General features: G+C 34.2%; 2 protein-coding genes across 2 annotated transcripts; one reads left to right on the top strand and one right to left on the bottom strand.

The window, feature by feature from the left end:
* The first annotated feature begins 3,449 nt into the window (after positions 1 to 3,449).
* LOC115439935 (proton-transporting V-type ATPase complex assembly regulator TMEM9) lies at positions 3,450 to 8,582 on the top strand. The gene is made up of 5 exons (XM_030164018.2): positions 3,450 to 3,672; positions 4,845 to 4,963; positions 5,683 to 5,797; positions 6,090 to 6,218; positions 7,072 to 8,582. The coding sequence occupies exons 1-5, from the start codon at positions 3,622 to 3,624 to the stop codon at positions 7,111 to 7,113; spliced, it is 456 nt and encodes a 151-aa protein (XP_030019878.1). The 5' UTR covers positions 3,450 to 3,621; the 3' UTR covers positions 7,114 to 8,582.
* Positions 8,583 to 9,597: 1,015 nt separating this feature from the next.
* LOC115439931 (uncharacterized protein CG1161) lies at positions 9,598 to 22,873 on the bottom strand. Its single transcript, XM_030164011.2, has 5 exons — positions 22,552 to 22,873; positions 19,469 to 19,584; positions 18,934 to 19,048; positions 18,596 to 18,721; positions 9,598 to 18,047 (listed from the first exon to the last, which is right to left on the bottom strand). The coding sequence occupies exons 1-5, from the start codon at positions 22,606 to 22,608 to the stop codon at positions 17,901 to 17,903; spliced, it is 561 nt and encodes a 186-aa protein (XP_030019871.1). The 5' UTR covers positions 22,609 to 22,873; the 3' UTR covers positions 9,598 to 17,900.
* Between the last annotated feature and the right edge of the window lie 3,276 nt (positions 22,874 to 26,149).

A 26,149-nucleotide genomic window follows, 5' to 3' on the forward strand; every position in this document is an offset into this window, starting at 1 on the left:
CATTTAAAGTCTTAACTTGCGTTGTATGCTAACTTAAGCTCATTAAGCTCATAATGCGATATCAAGGAATAAGGCTCAGCAGGCACCATCGGTAATATTGATGATGTGGATAGTTCTGCCTTGTGGCCGCAATGGTTCTTTATAATAATAAGAAGCTTGATTATAAATTCATATGGAGCGTGAGACGCCAATAAGCCATCAGCAATATCCACAAATAATAATAATGCTCTAACGTGGGTATGGACAGAGAAACTGCAGCCACACTACAATATGAAATGCGGTATGCATGCGTCACAACCAGATTAAAAATTTACAATCAAACAAAAACAGCCGATTTAGATTTATTTCTCAAACAGATAAATCTACCTAGATGATTCACTCGCCTTCACACCCATTAGTGGAAATTCTGAAAGTTAGGATCGATTTATAAGCGTCGACGTTCTGATAGAATTTTTATATTGGCGCATAAACGAAATTGGTAAATAATAATTACTTATGAGTTAAATAAGTGGGTAGGTAAGGTGTCAGACAAACTCGTTAATGCTTATATATTATACAACTGACAATATTATTAAGTATATTAACAAATATGTAGAGCTACAGCCAAAACGACACTTACATGCATAATACATAAGTATGGGCAAAATCCGCTAATACACCATCAATTTAATGTTCTTTTATACGCTTGTTTATCGATCGGTGATTTCGCTAATTTTGAATAAGATAATAATAACGGTTACAAAACGAATAGTGATTAGTGACGAACATTGTTACTAAATAATTTAAATTGTTTGATACGATTTCCTATACTTATGTATTATAATTCTCTTTGATATACGGTATAACGTAGTGCTGTACAGTAATAGATTTAACTCCATGCGTAGTACAAACTCTTTCATCTGGAAAAATCAATCGCTAACTTTACGCCAAATGTCAATGTTCATGTTAAGTATTAGGGATGAATGAATTCAGTGTTAAATCGATTTTTATAAAGTGTAATCGTGTTCGAATGTTTATGAACTGATTTCATTTTAACATAGTTATAAATTTTAAATATAGTCAAGTGTAGACACATGGGCGCCGCGTCGGCGCGACATTGTGCCACTGCGACCATTAGCGAGCGGCGCAGATTTTAGACTTTTTAAAAACTTTTCGTCTCAAATTTTTATTTTAATTATTCGTTGTTCGGAGTTATATAGAGTTTGTAAAATAATAACGACTGATTTATCAAAAACAAATGACATGTGGGTCCTGATATGACTAGCCGGACTTGTTGAAACAGATATGTGTGGTGGGACATAGTAAAAGGCCCACCTTGGACCCCTGTACGCCTCTGCGGTGCTCTTCAGCTGAATCCGCAGCGAATGTTAAGGACCACACCTTCTCGTACCACGTGACTTACGTGTTGGTCAGACAAACGCCGTAGGAACTGGACCCCGTAACCCTTTAGGCCGCGATCTAGGCTTGAGGAAGCTTGTAGCTTCTAGATAGGGGCAGCGTGTGCCTCCTACATAAGTTTACTACAAGCAGACTTCTTTCTGCAATGCTATCATGGAGAAGCGCGTCAAAAGCAGAGATCTCGTGTGCGTTGCTCAAAGACCTTTTAGGAGTGTGTCCTAACTGTATCAAAGGGCTAACGTTAAGACACAGCGCAGCGATGTTCCACCTTTTCAATAACAGAGGCGCTCATCAAGGAAAATTGGTTTCAGAGAGTATGACAGTCGTAAATTCTGAAATGGAGTAGCAAACTTTTGCGGTTTAGCCATCCCTCAGAAGGAGAATACTAAGCGAGCGATAATGAACCGATCTCTTCCGGCATTAGAAGCCTAAGAGGCCCTGGTGGACAACTGACCAGAGGGCGACTCCTCTCTGCGAATTGGGGACGTTTAGAATAGGTATTCCACCATTTCAAAGAGAAGGGCTCTCGCTATCGGTCGTATTGCTAACTAACAGACTTGTTATCATAGCAACGCTCCGTCCTTAGATAAATAACATTTATGAATACGGGCGTTTGTTTGTACATATTCATGTTATTATACATTATTTTTTATATCTAATATGAAATTATGTATTTGAACATAATATTCTATTGTAGACACCAATGAAACGAGCACACCACACTTACAAATTATGATTCTTATTTTACTATAATTAAGAAAAATACTAAACAAAATTTAAAATCAGTAAATTACAAATCAAAATTTAAGGAATTAAGTACTTATCAGTGACTAAGTATAATAATTGTTTAATACTAGTGTAACTATGTGAACCGTTATTATGTGTACAATGTTGCAGCGCGAATAAATAAATAAATAAATAAATTCTGTAGGCGAAAGTATCACCAATTGATGAATGTACAATAATTTGGGTGTATCTTATCTACAGTAATCGTAGTTAGGAACGTAATATTATTGTTGAAATATAATGCTAATATCATGCAGCAGTTTTTGAAGGTACATAATGACCATTTTCATTTAGGTTTGGTTGAGGTACTTATTGTTTTTTTTTTATTTGTTATGTAAATAATAGAAACGTCTATGTTGAGATTACTTTTACTATTCTATTAGAATTATGAGCAGTACTATAAAATTACATTATAGAGATTGAATAAATCAAGTAAGAGTGTAAGAACGATAATTATTATTAATTGTACTAAGTATAAGTAGTATCAAAAGAGCCGATAGCCTAGTGGGAGCCGAATGAATTGCTAATACGAACGTCCGCAAGTCCTAAACCCAAGGCATACTTTTTGACCCTTTAGGAGTGTGTCCTAACTTATCATTTGTTTTAACGGTGAAGGAAAGCAACGTGAGAAAACCTACATACCTTAGAATTGTCTAAAAGAATTTCAAGGAAATATGAAGTCTGCCAACTCGCTCTAAGCCAGCCTGGTGGATTAAGGCCTAAACCCTTTCTGTAGATGATTTTTTGGGCTGGTTTCAAGAAGTGGAGACGTACTTAGCGGTCGAAAATTATATGTATGAAAAACAAAAATAATATAAATCGAGGGAATTAACAGTCTCAATGCGCAACAATAAAATTTTATCGGGTTGCGGTCGCGGAGGAGAGCGTGCAGCGATCGCGTGCGCAGCAGCGCATCCATTGATGTAAGTATATATTGCAACTAACGTGACGTGGCGTCACGCGCCGCAGGTCCATCGCAGTCTGGCATGGAAACACGGAGAGCATGGTGCGAAGCTCCTCGAAAGAAATCACTATGATTTTTCGTTGGCATAAAAATTTCTTAAGAATCACTATATGGAAACATTGTTAAACAAACAACTTTTAGTGTACTAAATGATGTAAATAAGGAAGTGTATGCAATTTTTTCTATATGTACCAGCTTTGAACCTAGATCTACGTTTTATAATGTTAGGTGTATCAATTTTAATCATTTTTTTTAAATCCATTCGTTACGTACATAGTACATACATCTCTTGCGAGATTGGACAGTTGACACTTGAGTTTGACAGTTTACTATCGTCACCACGTCTGTCACGAAAATATTCAATATTTTTCGTGGGATTCATGTAGCAAACATTAAATATGTAATGTGTGTTTTATTCCATCCGTTATAAAATTAATTTTTGGTACAACTAAAGCTCTCAATAAACAGTGGCCATGCATCTTAAAATAATTCTGTGCTTGATCTTTTTCATATCGGCCGCCATGGTGAGTGAATGTAATATGAAGCAAATTTTTTATTTATTTTGAAAACCTTTGTTTAACTACTAATTTATTTTATCCTTTTGTATGCCTACTTGGATATTTGTTTTGATAATTTATAAAAAAATAAGTTACATTAGCGCCATGTCCACAGATGTAGGATTTATTGATTAGAATAAGACTTTCGAGCTAAAGACTCAAATCAATACCTTATAGCAATGTTTGCCTTATACATTGGCCAAGTTTTAATATGAGTTGAATATGACGAATGGTAGTGAAGTAATTGTATTGTATTGGTACCCAAGGTAAGGGATAATTTTACAAAAAGTAATATAATTTCTTATACAATAGCTTGGGGCAATGAGCGAGACTATAAAGTCATAACACAAATAAAATGTATTTTTAGATACAGGTAAAGTCAGATCCTAGTAACTGAAATTTATATATATAAAAGAAATTGGTGTTAGTTACACTATTTATAGCTCAAGAACGGATGAACCGATTTGGCTGAAAATTGGTGGAGAGGTAGCTTAGAACCAGGAGACGGACATAGGATAAATTTTTTACATTTTATCCTTTTAATGATATAAGACGTGGTATGAGAAAGCATAATTTGGTATGTAGATAGAATAAGACCCTGGGAAGGTTATAGGCTACTTTCCGGGGAAAATATATAGTGGGACTTTTATCCCGCAAAACTCTTTCACGCGGGCGAAGCCGCGAGCAAAAGCTAGGTGTTAATATATTGACTATGGATTACATAACAGTTTAGTTAATCTCTCCTCAAGCGTTTAGCTGCCACACATCTGGTGGCTAGTCTGAAGGCAGTGTCGCTCGCCTTCAGACAACACACCGTAAAAATACATCTTTTATTGCCTTGTGTGTAAAAATACATCTTTTATATATGATTTCATTGGGTCAACTCCTCTTACTGCTACAAAGATACACATATGCAATACTAGCTGCAACTTATTTCCAGTCTATCTATAAATAATAATGGAAAGAAACTTAGGAAAAAAAACACTTAATGCAAATCAAAACTATGAAGAGTTTCATTTTGATATCATTGCCAATATCACTGTTCCAATTGGTCTAAAACTTTAATTATGATTCATAAATTGAAACAAAAAGATATTATTAAATAGCATTAAAAGTTAATCAATTTGTTGTGTAATCAGGGCCAGTTTTATGAGGACCGGCGGTGCCGTTGTATCTGTCCAAGCACAGCAGCCGTGCTCAACAACAGTGCTTCGGTGCAGAGGCGATTCTATACTGATAATGTTCCACCTATGAAATGGTGCGTATTATATTAGACAGCAAACAGCTGGACAACATATGACTTAAATCCCGCACGAGCATTAGTGTGCTCAGGTTGTTGGTGGAGAGTATAAAACCTATAGACCAGCTGTACATAACCCTTTTTAATACAGGCTACAAAGACATTGTAGTTTGAGACCTCGGGCCACAATGTAAATTCATTCACCTGCTTAAGTGTTCAGAAACCTAATTGAACTCTAATATTATTGAAATTTATTTACAATTAAAAAATGATTATAATTTTATGAGGTCAGTTTACAGTTCAAGGCATCTTGGCAAAATTTTTTGAATTGTATTTTTTTTTTAATTCACTCCTGCAAATCCTCAGTGCGTCTTGGGTCACGCTTAGGGGTTGTAGAGGGTCTATAGCTGCTATGCTCTTGCTTTCGTTGCGTTAAGCACAAACCAGTAAAAATTGTCATTAATGAGTTATCAATTAGGTCTTCATTTACAATGAGCATACCATATTAAAGTTTAAAAATATTAAACAAAATTAATGACAGTAGGGTGTGGCTTTTATTTTGCATTAGACTAAGTTATGGTCAATCTTTATATTTTGTCGGAATATTCTATGGCGAAATCGTAAGAGGTGCAGTAACTCATTACAGGCTAGCCTACGATCACCAATAAGTGAAATAATTATACATTATCTACAAATTGTGGAATAGGTCTAGTAATATCCTAATTATTTTGCCTCAGTAACTGTGATAATGTGGTGCTGCCGCGAGTTGCCCACGAAATAAGAGGGCATGAACAGGAGTACTGCCCCAGGTGCGACTGCCAATATGAAATCAGGAACACGGCTGTTATTAAGGTAACATATTATGTTGTCATACTCAGTTGAAATAGCACATTATGTGAGTGACAATACATATCACAAAATTTTATTTACTGCTTGAGATAGAGAATGGAAAAATTATTTGAAGTAACAACTTTACTTCATATTATGTTTATTGAGACTGCATAAAGCCCAATACTATTATCATATACTATCGGCCGAAACCAGGAATTACTTTGTTAATAATATAGTTTTTGTGTGTAACTTACATCAAGAAAAGTATTTTCAATTTTTTGCTGTAAATAAAATATAACAATTCTTGTTTTAGGTGGTGGTGATCATAGTTTTATGGGTGCTGACACTTCTCTCGGGCTACATGGGATTCTTGCTCTGCCTTGATCCGTTCATTAACAAGAGGAGGGTGAAGCTGTATCAAGAGGAACAGGGCTCAGAGGAGGTTTGTGGTTTTCACTGTAGGCATTTTTGTTACATGTATTGATTCTAATTTTTTGTGTTTTAAATGTGCTTCTTGGGTTTATGAATGCTATCTAACTTTAAAACACTTTCTATTTAGCTAAAGTTGAAAAAAATATTTGTCTATATGTTAAAAATCATAAGGATCTAAATTTTAGATGATTGTGAACTTTTTTTTTAAAGTGAATTAAATACCTGATATCCCTAACAAAGAAATCCCTGTTTTAATCTGTATTTCCGTCTATGGCATTGTAGCTTCCAAAAAAATGGGGGATTCTGTAAACGAGAGTTTAGATGATTTTTACACATAAGATGCTAACAATTTTATCAATACTTCTGTTGTGTAAATGTCTTTGGATTTTACATAGTACGCACCTATATGTCTGTTGCTGACTGTAATTATAACAAAGTTAAACAGAGTATTTTTTTTAACCGACTTCAGAAAAAGGAGGAAGTTCTCAATTCGACTGTATATTTTTACTTTTTAGAGTGACTTGGGTTGGGGTTTATTGCCTCGCATGGTGTAATAATTAATGTTTCTCAATATTGTATGCATTTGCACGTAAAACAAGGTTATTTGCCGATTGCGACTGTGAATTGCTCAACTGGAATTGTAACAAGTTCCATTTTATAAAGTTTATTGGTTGATTGGCATTGGCTGTTCAATTGCCATGCCGCAATGTTTATACAATGGCGAAATGTATATAGTTTAATATATCATTGACCGACTGTTAAAGCAATGTGCTTCATAAATGTTATTTAATAAATCTGGTATATGTTTTTAAAGGATTGATTTTAAAAGAAAATAATTAAATATAATTATGTTTTATTTACAGTCTCAGAACCTCTTGCTGCAGGGAGAGGAAATAGAAGACTGAGATTCGGCTTTTATCTTAATAGACAAAGAAGACATTGGCATACTTGAAGTTTAGTCAGTGATGTCAGGCCAATAATGTGAAAGAACAATATGCAAAATAACCAGTGTGACAATTTAAAAAATATTGTACTTATTACTGTATTATTATATGCAGGTGTGGCTATAATTTTCAAGCTATAATGTAATATGTATAATGTAACTTACCTTTCCTTCTTCTAATTCAGATGCTCAGTACTATTCTCACCTATTATATAAGTCATTGTAGAAATATGAACCCTATAGTCAAATATTGGTCGTTTTGTCACAATGTTTCTACAATTTGCTTCAAACGTAGGACAATAAATTGTCACATGAGCTTATAGTGATATTAAGAGCCCGTTGCGATGGCGAGTATTGTAGTTGGAAAAGGGCGTTGGAATTTGAACCTTATCACCTATTTTTATGAGTATTGTATTTTAGTATGACAGATGGAATTAGCGTCGAACGCCCCTCATATGGACGGAACTTTTTACCTTTGCATTTATAAAGTTATGCAATTATGTTGCCTGTTTAATATACACTGAGCTGAAGTGTTTGTTCTACTCCATTAGTGAATTATGTGAAACACACTGTTGTCCATTTTAAGCCGATAAGAAATGGCACTACATGTCCACTTGTAACATTGTAGCTAGATGTAAATACATGGCAATGGATAATGGATGTTGTTGGTTCGTTTCCGTAAATTATGCGAGGATTTTACTTTGTTGATATGCTGGAGTGCCTGGTTGTAATTGATTAGAACTAAATATACGATTTTTATTCCTCAAATTTATTTTAGTATCCAATAACACTATCAGTTCTGGAGTTGTTGCTAAAGATTAAGATTTTCTGTAACTATATTTATCTAATGTATACTGGTGTAGGCCGAATTACTTTGACATTAATCTATGAGCTTTGAGAATTTTGTAGAAATTTGCGAGTATATATTGATATGAATGTTATGTCAATTTGGCATATGCATGGTGTTTAATGAAATTGTATTTGTTATTTATTTCTTGAATTACTGTTATTAGGTATTTAAAATTGTAGATAAAAAATATTATTTTTAGCCACAAAATGTATCCTATGTTTTTACGTTTTATAGTTATTCTATTTTATAATATGACCCAGTTTTTTATACATTCTTTATTTGCTTGGAGTGTGTGAAAGTACCAGTACAGGAATGCTATATTTTTAAATATTTGGATGATTTCATAATATTTAGGGCACTGCTCTATTTTATAATTATTCTATCTTTCAGTTCTCTGTATAATATATATAAATAAAAGACATTTTGAGTTTCACTGGTAGTCACTCGGGACAGAGTTGGAATACGAATTGTTGATAAATGTGTTCATGTGTCTATAGACATATCTTGGTTATGAACATGATTGTGAAAAGATCTAATGTACTAATGTATACATGTTTCAATAAATGTCCATTTAAAATTGATACTTGACTTTTAATGCCAAAAAATAAGATTTAATAAAAAAAAGATATTTATCCCTCTTACGTCTAACCTAACCGCATTTTCCATAAACGCTCCCAATCGTGTTTTCGCTTTCTTAAAATTAGACCAATCAGATCAATGGATTTTTTTTTACATGCTTACAAATTTCTTATTTTGATTAATTGATTTTCGTAATCAGATTGTAAATTGAGATTGGGATCGTTTATTGAAAACAGTTGTCAGTCAAATTACTTGACACTATCAGAATGCTGTCTTTAGAAGACATAAGATTATTATCAAAAAGAACATGTTTATATTTTTGCAATTTTATTATAGAGAACACTACATATATACAAAATGTATACTACATATATTAAACAAAAAAAAATGCCAAGAAATGACAAACAGAAGACCAGTTATATCCTTCGTTGTTTCCACATATATGCGGCGGCCCATTCCGTCAAACATCAGGCATAGAAATGGGCTGCCCACTGATATGTACCGTAATTATTTAGCATATACCTTTATTTCAAATTCACCTTTTCAGCCGGGAATCGTTCATTGCAGGACATAGGCCTCCGCCATTGAGCGCCACAGGGACCGGTTCTGGGCCGCCTTCATCCATCGAACTCCGGCAACCCTCACCAGATCGTCGGTCCATCTCGTGGGGAGCCTGTCTACGCTGCGTCTCCCGGTTCGTGGTTCCCACTCCAGAACTTTTCCGCCCCAAATTAGGCACAACAGAAGAATCTCCATCTCCAATAAATCTAGGTTAGGTAATCTAGACTATAAATTTTTGCACGCTTGATATCCTTTTTTTCTGATTCCATTGCCATAAATGGCTCAGTAAAATGTCTGCAGCAACCATGTTGTTTTATGTACTCATATGTATGTATCACAATTTGTATTATTATTTGTGATTTGGATGCATGTGTCACTGGTGTGTTATTGAATAAATGAATAAATAGTCCCTTCAAACCACAGTAAAACAAACATTTCGTTAAAAAAAAAACTAAGTTAATTTTATAGTATTTTATTCATACATACCAAACTAAATAAATGAATCAATATTTACATCAAACTCGCTTAACTTAATAATACAATATTTAAAGTGTCTAGCTGTCTGTTTGCTAAAAATACATTAACGCCGGCCCGCTTTGGCAAATTCGCATATGTGGAGAGGGTTATATGGTTATACAAAAATAGCTGTAATGGTGCCTTATGAGTAATAAATATTTAATCTATAACGTGCCATATATCTGATAAATATTTAGTGTAACGAGCCTATACTTAACTATATGTCTTCCATCATGTTCCGACAGTGCGTACTTTTTTATTAGATTTTTTTGTATTTACGAACGTAATTCGTGTGTCTTGGCTTTTAATTCCTTCAAGCGATGCAGATAAAAGGCAGACTTGATGAAGATCGCAGACATCTGCCACCAGGCCCCGTAAATGTTTGAAAGCCTATGTTTCGGCATTTAGCACTGAATTTATCTTTTTTTCATATAGTTTTCTTTAACTCACTTGTACGTGTTTTCTGCTTTTTGACTTCCGCACTGTTAGAATATCACCGACGACATATATTATGTGCATTCGCAAAATATTATGGATCCGGCGCTAAAAACCATTTTCTAAATGTGTCATAGAAATATTAACATATATATTTAGTCAAAATAGGAAATACGTGCGGTCTTTAATAATATAATTGGCTACAATAAAATTACGCTATTGCTTGGAAACGTGTTATATTTTATATAGAATATAGAAGTGCGTTGCTAAATAAAACAAGGCGTAGGCTAGTAGGCTCGCATGGTGCGACAAATTTGACAAAACCTTTCATGCATGATGCGCATGTAAATAGATACGTTATTGGTTTAATGAAATATCATCATTATCGATATTATCTTATGGATATTAAAATGTATTTCCGCGCCTAATATTTTGAACTGCCTGCAGATGATCGATTGGAAGTTATTGTTGTTTGCACAAGTCAGTACCGATCGTACAATTTTGATTAGTTTGCAATAAATAAATTCCGTAAGAACTAAAATATATTGTCATAGTTTTTCCAAATTTATAAGTTCTGTTTTCGCGTAAATAACCCTACCCAAATAACATGTGTTTTCACTTTAGTCTTATCACAATGTCGAGATAAAAACAGCGATAAACTATAAATAAGTGTTTTCCACGAACACATGAGGAACAAATCTGACGTTTCTTTACTGGTATTAATGTCTTAATATCTGCTTTAACAGTCACAAATCCTTGTGACGGCTGAAATAGCTGTCGGTTCTGGGCAAAATTATGCACTGTTACACTTGCCTATAGCTACCGTATACTTGGTTCTCGTGTTCATCATGTAGGAGTCCCATATTTCTTAGGCCAGAATGGCGAACCTATCGACGGACCCCAAGAACAAAATCTCATCTGCAGAATGTCCTATTTGCAGTATGAAGGTTTTAAGTGTAGTGAAAATATAAATATGAATTACCTCACCTCAAAATACATATTAAATTAATTTTTGATAACAATAAATTGTTTTGAAATTAGTAATTAATATTTGTATTTTCACTTAAAACCTTCGTACTGCAATTACAGCATTTTGCAGATGAGACTTTGTTCTTCGGGACCGTCGCCTGATTGGTTAACGTGCCATTATTTAAAAAATAATAATAATGTGCTGGTAACGTGCTATCCAAGGCCGGCCTTATGTATCCTAGTGCCCTTTTTTAGCGACAATTTATGACCCAACAAAGTTTTTAATTAGGGTATTATAGGCGTGCCCAAATTATTTGGTCTCGTGACATCACTGGCACGCGTGCCAATGGTTCGCCATTCCTGCCATAGACTTCCCAATTGGGCAGTAACAGCAATTAACACACGAAACCTTACATCATTGGAAAATATTTTATTTAGAAACGCACTATAAATACAATAACTACGTAAATAGAATTACTTTAAAAATTCTAAGCATCATAATATATTTTATGCTAGGCGCAGTGAGTAATGAATTAGAGGCCACCACTGTTCGATTATTGCTTATGATTTTATTATGTTCTAAGTGAGACGCGATGTTGCGGATATTTTTACTAGATAATTGACGCCACGTTTGATGGTAGATACGATATAGTAACATGGCCGCTTTCAATAAACGATCCCAATAACTTTGGACCCAACCTGAGAATAAACCAATCAGAATAAGTTATCTGTAAGGATGTCAAACAAAAGTCCATTTTGGTTATCGATCTAAGGTTATTGAAATGGTCGGTAGCCGAATCTATCGCACGATCTTAGATCCAATCAGGATAAATATTGGAGGTGACGCTTGCTTATGAGTTTGGCCTGTTTCACAACTTGTAAGTGTACTTGTCGCAAAAATGTATATGCCGTCAAAATACCCAAGACACACACTAATGCATGCTCCCAAATAAATGGGAATAAAATGAGTACTATCGTATTTACATTAGGTGTTTAATACGATAACTGTCATCGTCATTTCACATGATTGCAAATGATTTATTTTGATTAGTTTATGTTTATCATTGATCTGAAGATTGGGGTCGTGTATTGACATCGACTTCATCAAAGGCGCGTAAGCGTGTTAACATTTGCGTATTTATACAAGAGTAAACACTCGCTGATAATTTATCGTTATATAAACAAACCCCAGCGAATGTCTACCGTTTCGCCACCAGATCTGTCTCAACACCGATTGCTGTTGTCTGTTCGCCATACAGTTGTAAGGTCCGAATTCACAAACGTTACTTACCTAAGTACGGAACAATGCTATGATAATAAATCTGTTTGTCAGTGTTTTCGACATGACAGCCTTCGCGTGCGCAGGCGTAGGGTCGTTGTGATTGGTGCTTCAAATAATGCTGAACAAGGCCCAAGAAAACTGTGATATTGCTAACACTACGCGTTCAGGCGTACTGTGCGTCTTCATAGTATTGTTTGTGAATACGGGTGTAAGTCTCGATTGTTTTTTTAACCTTTTTTTATTGCTTTGAAACTACGTCTCCATACATCTAAGCAAATATAAAGGTGTGTTCACATAACAAAGTATTTGACTGATTTTCATTTTACATCGTATTCATGAACGTTAAACAATATACATAACAATTAAGCCAACACTTGGTGTGTTGATGACTAATATAATATAATTGACGTTTTTAAGCATTTTTTAAAAGACTACTTGTCCTTTCGCCACTCATAGACGCAAATGTAGCTATAAAATCGCACCCAATGATCATACAGTATACGAGTTGCATATTTAATTTATAATCAATTTGATCATGTCCAACGTAATAATAACAACTTATTACTGTCATATAAGCGTCATTAATCTGTCCTAAATTATAATGTGTTATAAAAATATTCAGCTGTATTATTTTCAGCGACAATATTAATAGAATTAGCTTCAAAACATTGAATATATGGTACAATATTTGCCTCAGGCACATAAAAGGCTTGTTATTTTATGCCATCGTGAATCTTTACTATTACGATAATAATACAAATTTGAACGTGGAAGATAATTTCCTGAATAACTGATTGCAGTCTGAAAATTCTTTCGCTTAGCTAAGCTATAGTAAAACTAGACTATGAATTCTTTATTTCCGGCATGCGGCAAGCAAAACGCGAGCAAAAGCTATTTGTAATAAAATATTATCGAACAATGTAAACATTAAATGGAATTGTAGATAAAAATACAATAATTCTATGTTTAGAAATAGCTGCATAGGCACTGTAGAGGATACAATTCAATCATTAGCAAGCCTGTAAGTTATTGATCGGTCGCAACCAATCACAATAACTCTTTGAGATGAACACATTTAGCTTGAAACGGTTTAGAGACGAGTTTAACAACAATACTGACATCCGCCTTTATTACGTTCCAATACTTCTATTTGGATTTCCATAACCTGTATTACCGATACGAGGCTCTGGGTGGCGGGAAAAATGGACCCCAAATTAAAACTTTTTGATAACATACTTTTTTTGGGTCAAAAGTGGTGATCCTTCGACCCGTCCTTGCCCCTAAGAGCTTCACTATATTTTCTAATCCTAAATTGAATGCTGCCATGCAAATTCTTATTATCTTGTATAAATAATTCACGAATTGTCAAAGTCTGTATAAATATGTGAGATGATTTAATATCTGTAGTGAGGCTAACATTAGCAAAAAACCTTATAGAAGTTAACTTTCGCAAGCGATGTTTGCGACTTTAACAACCACGGCGAGCGGACTCAGCGCCGGATTCATACTATCTTTAAATAAAAGTCCCTTGACGCATCGTCGTACCTATTTTAGCGCTGCTAAAAATTTAGACTTCACGCGATGGTTACTTAATCCATCGTGAAATAGAGAAACACCAATGTATGACATTTTATATTATTTCCACCTCGCGCACGTTTTGAATTTCAGCATATTTCCTGTCAATGTTATTTTTGTATTTATATCTAATAACGCTGTGACATCTTATCACACGGACATTCCGAATAAGAAAAATATATATTACCAATTGGTAATAACTTTTGGAGCACAAATTTGGTCATGTTATCCGGTCTATAACTATCTACGTTGTTTAATGTCTTTGCTAATATGTATTTTAAGAATATTTTTATATTAATAATTCTGGCACCAATATTAAAAACGTTACAACTGGATTCTAAAAAGGTATCCGACGAGTCCGCCTGTCGGTGGCACCCAAGTAAAGTATCGTATCTGATAAAATTGCGATTTAAAATTGTAACTCTTTCTTAATATTCTAAGTACTTTTTGAGTGGTGAATACGCGTTACCGCTACCATCACATGGGGTTGAATGGAACGGTTATACCCAACTCATTAAAAAAATCTTTATTTATTAACTTTTTTCCCTATTTTTTTTCAGATATGATAGTTTTAGGTGCCATGGATATATTTCGATAGCCCCTAAGTAATCTATTGTATCTAAAAAAAGGGGATTTTCACTTCTTAACGTTTCGTTATCTATGTATTGTTTACTACCAAACCAAAAAAATCTTCATTTATTAACTTTTTAATGGGTTTGGAAATGAGTTCGTAAATAGAGAAAGCTGAAAGGTGCATATTACAGTGAAAATAGCATTTTCAGATAAAATAGTTTACTTAGGAGGCATGGATATATTTTTTAATATTCTAAAATTGTCCGGTGGCTGCATTATACATAAGAATGTTATAACTATGATTATAAGGCTTATTGTAGTTGTAGATATTTAATATATTGAACAAAATTGCAGTTTTAGAATTTATTTGGAAGATCATTGTTTATATTTAAGCATGTATATTGTAAAATGTGTGTATATCTTAAGTGATTGTAGAATTCAAAGCTTTTCAATCAGATATGTTTTGTGACAATGCTAGATTGAAAATGATTAATTAATACTTGTAGGTGACATTCACCGGCAAAAACACAAATTACCTTAGTTTATTTAGAAAGTTCGTTGTGTTTCAACGTAAATAGTATTTAAAAAATATATTCTCTACTAAGTCTATTTCGTTTAGAAACATTGATTATTGAACTCTGTATGTGAACACACCCAAAACTATACTAAATTTACAAACGAATATTGGAAATAGAAATTGCTAGCCTTAATTTTAAGATTATACCTTTATATTGCGAATCTACAACGTCTAATAAAGAATTAACCGACTTTATATAATGTAATAAACACTTATTCATTGAACACGCGATTCGTCAACATTTTATCATTTACGGGTCATTTTATTATTAGCATAAATGTCATTCATATTTGACACCGTTTATTAATTCAATTATTGGTCATCGCCTGTAGTGTTTATTGATATACTGATTAGGACTTCCGATCCGGCAATACGGAGATTCCGGTATTCCGGCACCCGTGTATTCCAGTGCCGCGAGATGCAGGATTATAATATAATAATAATAATATCAGCCCTGTATTATATACTTGCCCACTGCTGAGCACGGGCCTCCTCTACTACTGAGAGGGATTAGGCCTTAGTCCACCACGCTGGCCTAGTGCGGATTGATAGACTTCACACACCTTCCAAATTCCTATAGAGAACTTCTCAGATGTGCAGGTTTCCTCACGATGTTTTCCTTCACCGTTAAAGCGAACGATAAATTCACAAAGAATACACACATTTTTAGAAAAGTGAGAGGTGTGTGCCCTTGGGATTTAAACCTGCAGCCATTCGTCTTGGCAGTCCGTTCCACACTCAACTAGGCTATCGCCGCTGTTAGCAGGTGCAGGAATAGCAGCGCGTAATCCCGAGGGATTTGCGGGACTGATGTGACATGACATTGGACATGTGTGTTCCTCTCAACTGTTTTCAACTGAATGCTCTTAATTTTTTTGCATCGTTCGTTGAAATTGTTTCTGATATATTGTATTCTGTATTTAACGTCTGTACAAATTTTAGCAATGTCTGAAAACGGGATCCCGGAAATACCGGGAATACACGGGATTGAAAATTTTGATTAATGCGCACACCGAGAATGAAGATACGTTGCGAGATTGGAAGCCTTAATCTTGATATATCCTTTTTTGAAAACATTCTTTCAAATATTTTATGATAACTTTTAATTCACTAAGTGTATGTAAGCACTATCACGGCCGCGATATCGATCGACAAGTAAAAAGGATGGCATACCATAATACGTAAGGACATAGAGCGTACAAATATAACGAACGGACCTTATACTTTTTTAAATTTCATAGTGACACATAATCAAAAGCTATGTCAAGGTGTTAAAGAGCATATAAAATATAATGAATTATCGATGCGCGTGCGCAGATTCGCTTCATATTTGGAAATACCTTAAGATATATTTTTTTACGTCCATCGTATTGCGACCGCTAAGTGAGGCATCGCTATACTATGAAACGCTAGCTTACGTAAAGAACAACAGGCGTAAAATCGCATTAAATCTAAAACATCTATGAGGTTCCGTGCACAGTCTAGCTAAGTATATATCACTGCTTTGAACGTGGTAGTGATTTGTACATAATAAACTATGTTACATACTTGTACAATAAACTACACTCCATTTATATGAAGCCGCCTTACATTCCATGCTTTATCTACGAATCGTCATCAGCCATTAAATGTGACTTCGAAAATTCCCGTCTAATTTTACATATCCCATAAGCATTACAGCGATTACATAAGCATTGACGCAAGCGCTCATTATACAAACGCCTAATTATAAGCGCCAGTATAGACCTTATGTAATACATAGCTCACAGCACTGTAAACTACAACGAGCAACACATAAGCGAAACGACGCATATATTCATATCAATGCGAACGTATGGAGAGCATTTTCGTGAAATAATTGAATTTATTGGTACTCCATTAGTCCGACACGTGATTTTTTTTTTTACGTGCACAGCAGTATCATCTCACTGCAGCTGATGGTAAGTGAAGTGGGGTCCAATAGGATGGCGGCTGATGAGAGATGATTACTCGACAGTTGACAATTACGCCGGCCTGTTGGAACCGGATACACACAGGCTGATCTCGGAACGCGATACACCCTAATTTTCCTTCATTACACATCTAACACTACTCTAGCAGCCAATTAAACTGTATTTCATAAAATACTCTTGTCACTTGTAGATAAATGGAGGTGCAAATAAAAGCTACAAACACCTAACACTAAAAAGTAATAAATAATCTTCAATATATATAAATACGATTTCGCAATACAATATATCGAAAAAATTCTGAATGGGCTCACCTTCAAATTATTATGACTACGTTTATTTGCGAATATTCTAATTGACGAGACAGTGAAGTTGGTGCAGGATGTTTTTGTTGTCCTATTTGATACTAGACGCATCCCTTGAATGACGAATATGCCCTATAGCTTTCCCCTGGCACGACAATTGGATCACAAAGGCCTTGTGGTTATAATGTAATTATAATTTCTAAAGGCCCGTCCTACTGGTTGTAGATCAGTTGACTCAAACTGGAATTATCCGCACCAAGATGAGAAGTTTTCTCCATAATATATAGAATAGCAGCCAGAACAGAGTACAAATAACTTTTTAGAGTCGATATTTGAAACGATCGCCTTAATGGTCCTATGTACGTTTCTGATAAGACTCGTGCAATTTACACATATCCACTACAAAGAAAATTGCATCATATTAACATGTTACTATGGGGCACATTATGTATTTAGAATAGTTCCTGCAACATGCCACTGTCTCGTTGTGCCCGTGCCAACGTGAAAATAATCTACTGCCCCTGCTCCTCTGTGGATGCTCCCTGCTACTGCGGCAAGTTGCTGGGCTGGTCGGCCAGCTAGTTGAGCATGGTGTGTCTATCGTAGATGTTGCGGCGTTGCTCGCGGACCTGGCGCTTCCACTTGTCCTGCTGGTGGGTGACGCGGTTGAGCACGTTGCCGCGAGGGCCCATTTGCTGCGAGGGGCCGCTGATGGTGCTTTCATCCTGGAAACACCGTATGTTCCACATTACAAACAGACATCCCTTTAATTCCTCCTACCTGCCAGTCCGAGCTGGCAACTTTGGTTTGTACCTTGTATTTCTTATAAAATTGATCCATTACTTAAAATGTTCATAGTTGTATTAGTAATTTTAATTGTTATTTAGAAATAATAATAATAATTCTTATACATTCCTTTGACATTTCATAAGTGCAATTTTGTTCTCCTACACGATAAATAAAGCATTTTATTTCATTTATTTTGTATCGGACACCCTGGTTTTGTGGACACCGTGTCTTATGAGAAAGGCCTGTTCCAGCTGTTTCTACTCTTGCCTATCATTTGCTTTTCTTGGCACAAATTAATTTTATTATGTATTTTATAGGTATAAGTTTATATAGTATCAGCTAAGAGACTGGAATAAAAAATAAATGTAATTGCAACTGGTAAAGTGAAAGTTCAAGATTTGATAACACAAACATCACTAATGTGAAAGAGTATAATATGTTATATACACTCTTGAGACAGATAGAGATTTATGAATAAACTCACATCTTCATTGGTATGTTCCTGGTACGAGGCCTTGGCTCTCTTGTTGATGAGTGGGTCCAGGCAGATCAGGAAGCCCATGTACACCACCAGCAGCATAATCACCCAAATCACAATGATCACTACAACCTGTGACAACAATTAAAATATAGTCACGGTATTAGTGATGAAGATTTTTAAAAGTTAACTCCTTCTAGTTGCCACTCTTACACACTATAATTTTTTTATGCTTTATAAGTGCTTTTTTTTCAATTAGTGCAACCAGGAAAACGAGACTTAGCTTTTACAGAAATATAAATTGGTTTATGTTTGTGGTAAAATATAATAATGTTATGACTTACCTTGATTATGGTAGTGTTGCGGTTTTCATATTTACACTCGCAGCGGGGACAGAATTCTTGCTCGCGTCCATTCAGCTGATCGACTATGCGAGGCAGGACCAAACCCTCACAGTTGCTATTGGAAAAAATAATTTAAATAACGTAACACATACATTTAATATGCCTTTTGAACTACAAAAATCCTTCACATTTTAAATAAAATGTATAAATTACTTGGGCCACAAATATTGTAATAACAAAGGTAAGTAAATTAAATTACTACTCATTTGTATACACTATTGTATATTACATTGTATATAATATTAATATTGAGTAACTTCACTTCCCTCATCAGTTATTTTTAATATGGCTCCCAAGCTTTTTGCGACACAATATTATCTATTAGCTCTTTCATGGATAAATATTCAAAGCAGTATTGTGTTTCAAAAAAAAATATTCGACACACATATTCGCCAACAACAGTATTAACAAGAACATTCGCTTAACAGCATCTATAAGTAATCAGTTATACTTCCATATTCCTTTTGTTACTTACCATTTGTTAGGTGGAACATTACCAATGAATGGGCTGCGGCTGGTGTCAGAAGTATTGTTGAACACGGCAGCTAAGCTAGGGCACACACACTTGCATCTCTTGTCTTCATATGTTGCCTGGAAATAGACAAAACATTCAAGACTGCAAACTAATTTTTTTTGTAGATCTACCATCACCACCAATTTTTTTTGTATAATTGTAAAATGTTGGTAGATATTGTAATTGATTTTGTGATATACAAATATATGTCTCTTACAAAATATGTTTTTAATCCATAATATTTTTATTATATTTTTGTATAATCTTTCTAAGGTTAAGTTGGTTAAGGTTAAAGCTAAATGGTTATTCCATTCAGTTCTATTAATAAAAAGATAAAACTTAAGACAAAGAATGTCATGACTTGCTGTTATCACAAAAAGTATTATATATTGTTTTATTTACTTATTTGTATTTTTATGTTATTAATATGCACCCCAATCACTATTGGAAAAACACTGGTAAATATTTTTTCAATATTTTTATATGAGTCTCAAATTATCACTGTTTCATTGAAATCTCTGGTGGTTTTATAAGTTTATCACATTCAGATAGATGGACAGACATTGCGGGTGACTTCGTTTTACAATAAATAAGGATAGTGTTCTATTTTTAAATAAAATGTAATGTATACCACATTACATGCATTTTTTAATTCATACTACACATAATCAGTAAAGAATTAATAGCAATAGCATATGTTTTAAAAAATAAGCAATCTCACATATCTCCCAGATCTCATAAGGCTCAAGATCTTTTGAGACCATAAAATCAGTTACACGAGATCTCCATTAGGCCTAAAATCTCACAAGATTGCAATCAACTGGAGCATGGCTTGTTCATAGTGGAGATATCTTTATTATTTGCTAGTTCTTGCTCACAGATCTGTAGGCCAGGCTTTTTGGAATATTATTATTATGAAATATTTCAAAGTAAAAAGTTACTCATGTGTAATCAGGAAAAATAAGGTAGTGGACCATCAGTGCTCAATGCTTTAACCAAATGAGACTGTGCATAATTAACTAACAAATATTCAAACTTAGACTTTTATAATAGACTAGCTTCCGCCCGCAGCTTCGCCCGCGTGGATTTCGGGTTTCAAAAATGGAGAAGGTGCTCAATTTGTCGGGATATTTTTTTAATTTATGGTGGTATGCAGGTGGTCCGATTGTCCGGTCAGGGTCTGATGATGGGATCCTGGTGAAATCGAAGGAACTTTTAACCATTAAGGTTGCACACGAAATGACGGAAGCTTAAAAAATGGAGTAACTTCTCCCGTTTTCCCAACATTTTCCATCACTGCTATGCTCCTATTAATTGTAGTGTGATGAAAAGTATACTATAACCAGCTCAGGAGTATGAAAAATAATTGTACCAAGTTAAGTTAAAATCCGTCGAGTAGTTTTTGTTTCTATAACGGTTATACAGACAGACAGACAAAAATTTTACTAATTGCATTTTTGGCATCAGTATCGATCCCTAATCACCCCCAGTTATTTTGGAAATATATTTCATGTACAGAATTGACCTCTCTACAGATTTATTATAAGTATAGATATGCAAAAGTAGCTCAAAAATTGTCCATAACGAAAACATGCATTTTAAAGTAAAACAAAAGAAATAATATCGTGAAGCCAACCAAATAACTGATGATATATTAAATTTTGTGACTGTTCAATTTAGTCCGGTCCGCGATATCACTTTGGTTGAGTTTCAGAACGCGACATTACATTATTATATTCTGTGCTCCAACGCACACTGCTTTGATGTTAGGAACACACCTACATTGCTTAGACAACAGTGAACTTTATACAATAGCAATAAAGCTCAAATTGACTCTACATATTAGTTAGAAAACGTTTGTATGGGAAATAGAAAAATGCTGTTTTGAGGATTTTCCCAGCAATTATTCGAATTTTTCTCACCTTTTAAACCTTCCCTAGACCTCCACGAATAATTCAAGCCCAAGATAAGATAAATCCGTTCAGCCGTTCTCGAGTTTTAGCGAGACTAACGAACAGCAATTCATTTTTATATATATAGATAATAATAGTTGTTTGTGTTTAAAAGAAGCCAATTAATAAGAGTACAAGTATTGTAAGAAACATTATGCAAAATTATTGCAATCTGAAGTCATTCCCAGTGATTCAATAGCTATTGTTATTAGCAACTAGAGGGTGACAGGATATATAGGTACAACAAACTTTAGACCTTAAATACCTATAGCTGTTTTGTCAGTGCATGTGGAGTGGACCTCATACTTTTTAAATGTGGAGAGGATAAATACATTTTTATCGTTTCCTGAGTCGGGAGGGGCTAGGGATGTATTAAAAAAAATTGATATCATTAAAAGTTAGTGAGCATAAAAGTGGATGTACGGAGTGACATAGTTATGAAATTAAGACCAAGCTCCTTAAGTAAAGATTAAAAAAAGTAGAATAGCTGTACATACATTAACCTTACTAAGGTAACTGAAGGTTTTTGATAACAATAAGTATGAAACTTAAACAATTTTATTTATGCTATGTTTATAGGCATAATATTGCTTCTAGAGGCAAATATGGATTGCCATGAACATATATGGAAAAGTAATGCATGTTTCAAAATGACAAAAACTACTCATATATTAATTTTAATTTAGTGCAAAGAATTGTGTTCTAGATATGAAAAATGTCACTGATTTTTTTGTATTGCAAACCAATTGGCATAGCATAAGCATAACAAACAAAAAGGCAGTACATTGAATACAATCGGGATGCGACCAATCATCTTATTGTTAAGATTATCTGAATAAATTGAATGCATTTGCAATGCAAGAGTGCCATTTTTTATTGCACACTTTCAAATTCTTCCGTCTAATACTTTGCGTAGTCACAAGATTCCTAAGAAATTGCTAACTCATACATTTTATATTCTTTCTACGTATTTTTTTTTTTATATAATTCGTTATTATTGTAATTTTTTACGTTTTATGTGCGAAAGCAGAACAAAATTAAGATTGTAGTAGGTATTGAAATAAAAAGAAGTTGCAAAATAAATTTACTTACCGACACAAATAATATACTCGTAGCAAAAAACACTAATATTATAAATTTCAGGTACATTGTGAATAATTTAATGTAACAATGAATATATGTGATTTATTGCTTTATTTTGAGGATGAAACAATTCAGTCCTTGTGTTATTGACAGAAAATGTCTGCCATTTTGAATCATCTGCAATATTACCAGAACAAAAATTTTTGCCAAAGTAAAGAATCGTTTGTTAGATAAAAGTAATTGTGTAATATTATTTACAGGCGCTTCACTAAGATATAAAGAGTTTAGTGAGTGGATTTTGTTAAAAAAATTTAAAACGGATCTGAAACTAAAACGTAGAAAACCAGTTGGTTCAATTATTTGACAACGCAATATGGCTGACTCTTAAAGTACCGCTAGATGTCGTTATAATAATTGTAATGTTTACAATTTAACTAATAGGTGGCAGGAACTATCTCAGGTATAGTATAGTAAATTATTATAGAGCTTATAAAATACTAGCTTTTGCCCGCGGCTCCGCCCGCGTTACAAAGTTTTTCAGGCTAAAGTTTTCCGTTATAAAATTCACGCTATATATTTTCCCGAGAGCCTATGTTCTTCCCAGGGTCTCAAACTGTCTCCATACCAAATTTTACCCTAATACGTTGGGTAGTTTTTGAGTTTAACACGTTCAGGCAGACAGATGCAGCGGGGGACTTTGTTTTATAATATATTTTTGTAGAACTTTTTAAGAGGAACAATCCCGTCATACATCATTGTTGCATAACTTTAACCGTTTACGCAGCGCACGCAACGGAAGCTCTCAAAACTAATAAATTTTTCCCGTTTCTGCAACATGTTACATTACTGCTCCGCTCCTATTAGTCATAGCGTGATGTTATATAGCCTATAGCACCCCAGGAACAAAGGGCTATCCAACACAAAAATAATTTTTCAATTCGAACCGATAGTTCCTGAGATTAGCCATTACTGCTCCGCTCCTATTGAGTACAGGGTGATGATAGCCTATAGCACTCCACGAACAAAGGGCTATCCAACACAAAAATATTTTTTCAGTTCGAACCGGTAGTTCCTGAGATTAGCCATTACTGCTCTGCTCCTATTAAGTATAGCGTGATGATATATAGCCTATAGCACTCCACGAACAAAGGGCTATCCAACACAAAAAAAAACAGTTCGAACTGGTAGTTCCTGAGATTAGCCATTACTGCTCCGCTCCTATTGGGTATAGCGTAATGATATATAGCCTATAGTACTCCACGAATAAAGGGCTATCCAACACAAAAAGATTTTTTCAGTTTGAACCGGTAGTTCCTGAGATTAGCGCGTTCATAATAGTATAGATTAGTTTAATTTGTTCATGCAGGTGATAGCACCATGTAGTAAGTAAATCAAATGCATAACTTGTTGCAATAAATCCAAAAAATATTGCAAATCAATCGCTGACGGAAGAATAAAAATTATGATGGGTGCCTGCCTACCTACATACTAAACACCTCCCTTTTATTGTAAAACCTTTGTTTTTTTTATTTTTTAAGGACGTCACTATGTCACTAGAAATTCAAAGCATTGAGTTCTAAGATCTTACCTACATTCGGTTGTCTGGCCCCTTTACCAATGTGTTTTTAATCTTACTTTCGTGATGTCACAATTTGCGATTCTCACGTGCATGTGAAAGTAGGAATTGCATCCTAGACAAAATTCTGGATATTTCTTTGGAGTTTTTGAGAACGTGATGTAGTTTTGTATGTTGCAGCATCACGTACGAGGATAAAGTAGATTTTTTATTCGATTAAGCCAAGTACAGATGTAGGTAGGTTAGAAGATACATATTGTTCGTCTCAAACATTAATTCAAGTAGGTATAATATGCTTTTTAAAAATAATTACTTATGTTATCTCACATCTCGAAGCGGTATGCAGAGGCATCATCAGTGTACTTACTTTATGACAATTGTGTTTCGTCTCACGATGTTATGCCTCGAGCTTATCGTCATATGGACATAAATTCCGATTCCAGTCAACAGTTGTATATTTTCGAATTGATAAAGTGTAAGTACAAATAGTTACACCACGTGGGAGTCAAATTCAATGCGTCGACTCTCTATGTTAATAAATATTTTTAATCGCTAGTATTACAATTTCCTTATCGTAGGTTTTAGTAAACTTGGTTCCGACAAATAAGCAACTAAATGTTTCGATCCTAGATTTATTTAGTTGCTGTTATTACTTATGGCTATGTTGCCATAAGAAATGTTTACAGTGTAGCGAAATTATACTTGGCCACAGGTTTTGATGACTGGAAACAATCTTACGCCTACAACCCATTCCTCGCCAGCCTTAATTCCTCCTGGAAACGTTTGTAAAAATGTCTGGATATATTGATGTTTATAAGAAGGTATCCATCTATTAAATACCGAAAGCAGCTGAATAGACTTAAAAGTAATTTGGCACACACACGACTCGTAAACTGTTTTAACCCAATGTTCATGTTTTCCTACCCCCGACCAACATAATTTACTTATATTTAATGTTGATAACACAAAGTCCTATTACTAAAACACGCTACAAAATAATAACAGTGTTACGAAGCGTTTTATTTCCAACACATTCGAAACTGTTTACTTAGACATTAATCACAAGTTTCCCTCCAAAAGCGTTCCAAGATGGCGGACGTGAGACAAATGGCGTTCATTACGCGAACGCAAGCTTGTATTAAAACAATCGTGTGGTTAACAAACTCATTATTGTCGGTAACGAGGCCATTTCACTTAATACAGCAACCCTCTGAGGAAACGGAGAAACGGCTGTGTCTTTTTACTCATGCTTACAACTTGAGCTGTAGATAATAATAATATATATCATTTATGCAAAAGGGATTGAAAACCGAAATATGTAGTATCGTTTAATAGCCGACTAAATAAAATTTAAAATATACACAAATAAATAATATAAGATTTTGGCTCTTACCCCCTCTTTAATACTATTAATTTCTAGTAGTATTGTAGAGAATGGAGCCGGTACAAGTTGAGTTTTTTTTTTATTATATTTCAACAGGATTAACTATATTTTATACTATTTGTTTATATATATTAATTAATGATTATAATTTAATAAGAATTTATAATATTTTTTGTAATTTTCTTTCGGTTCTGCTGCGACGAATTTTCTTAGAGTAAGTATATACATGGTAGTAGTGGCATTAGGGCGTGTAAAATTAAAAATACTTTTTATTAATATTTATTTTAATCGAACCTTACTCTTTTTTATTTTACATCTACAGCTCAACTTATTGTAAATAATCATTTCCAAGTTCATAAGAAGTGGTTTCATTTAGTAAATGACTGAATATCTTTATAAAAATCATGTTCTAATTTAAACAAGTAATTAACGCCTTACGAACAGTAACGAGCCTTGTAATAAATACATCGGAGGTAATTCATTAGGTACATTTTTGGATATTAGGTACGGACTAAGATATATAGAGGAACAAGACAGATCCTATATATATCAAGTTTCAAGTAACGTTAGGGGGCCCTATTCCGTTGACGGGGGCATATCCATCTTTTTGCAAATACAGACGTTCTGTTTGAAGGACAGTTCCGATA

The sequence above is a fragment of the Manduca sexta genome, chromosome 27 (assembly GCF_014839805.1).
Source record: "Manduca sexta isolate Smith_Timp_Sample1 chromosome 27, JHU_Msex_v1.0, whole genome shotgun sequence".
In the NCBI taxonomy this organism is placed as follows: Eukaryota; Metazoa; Arthropoda; class Insecta; order Lepidoptera; family Sphingidae; genus Manduca; species Manduca sexta.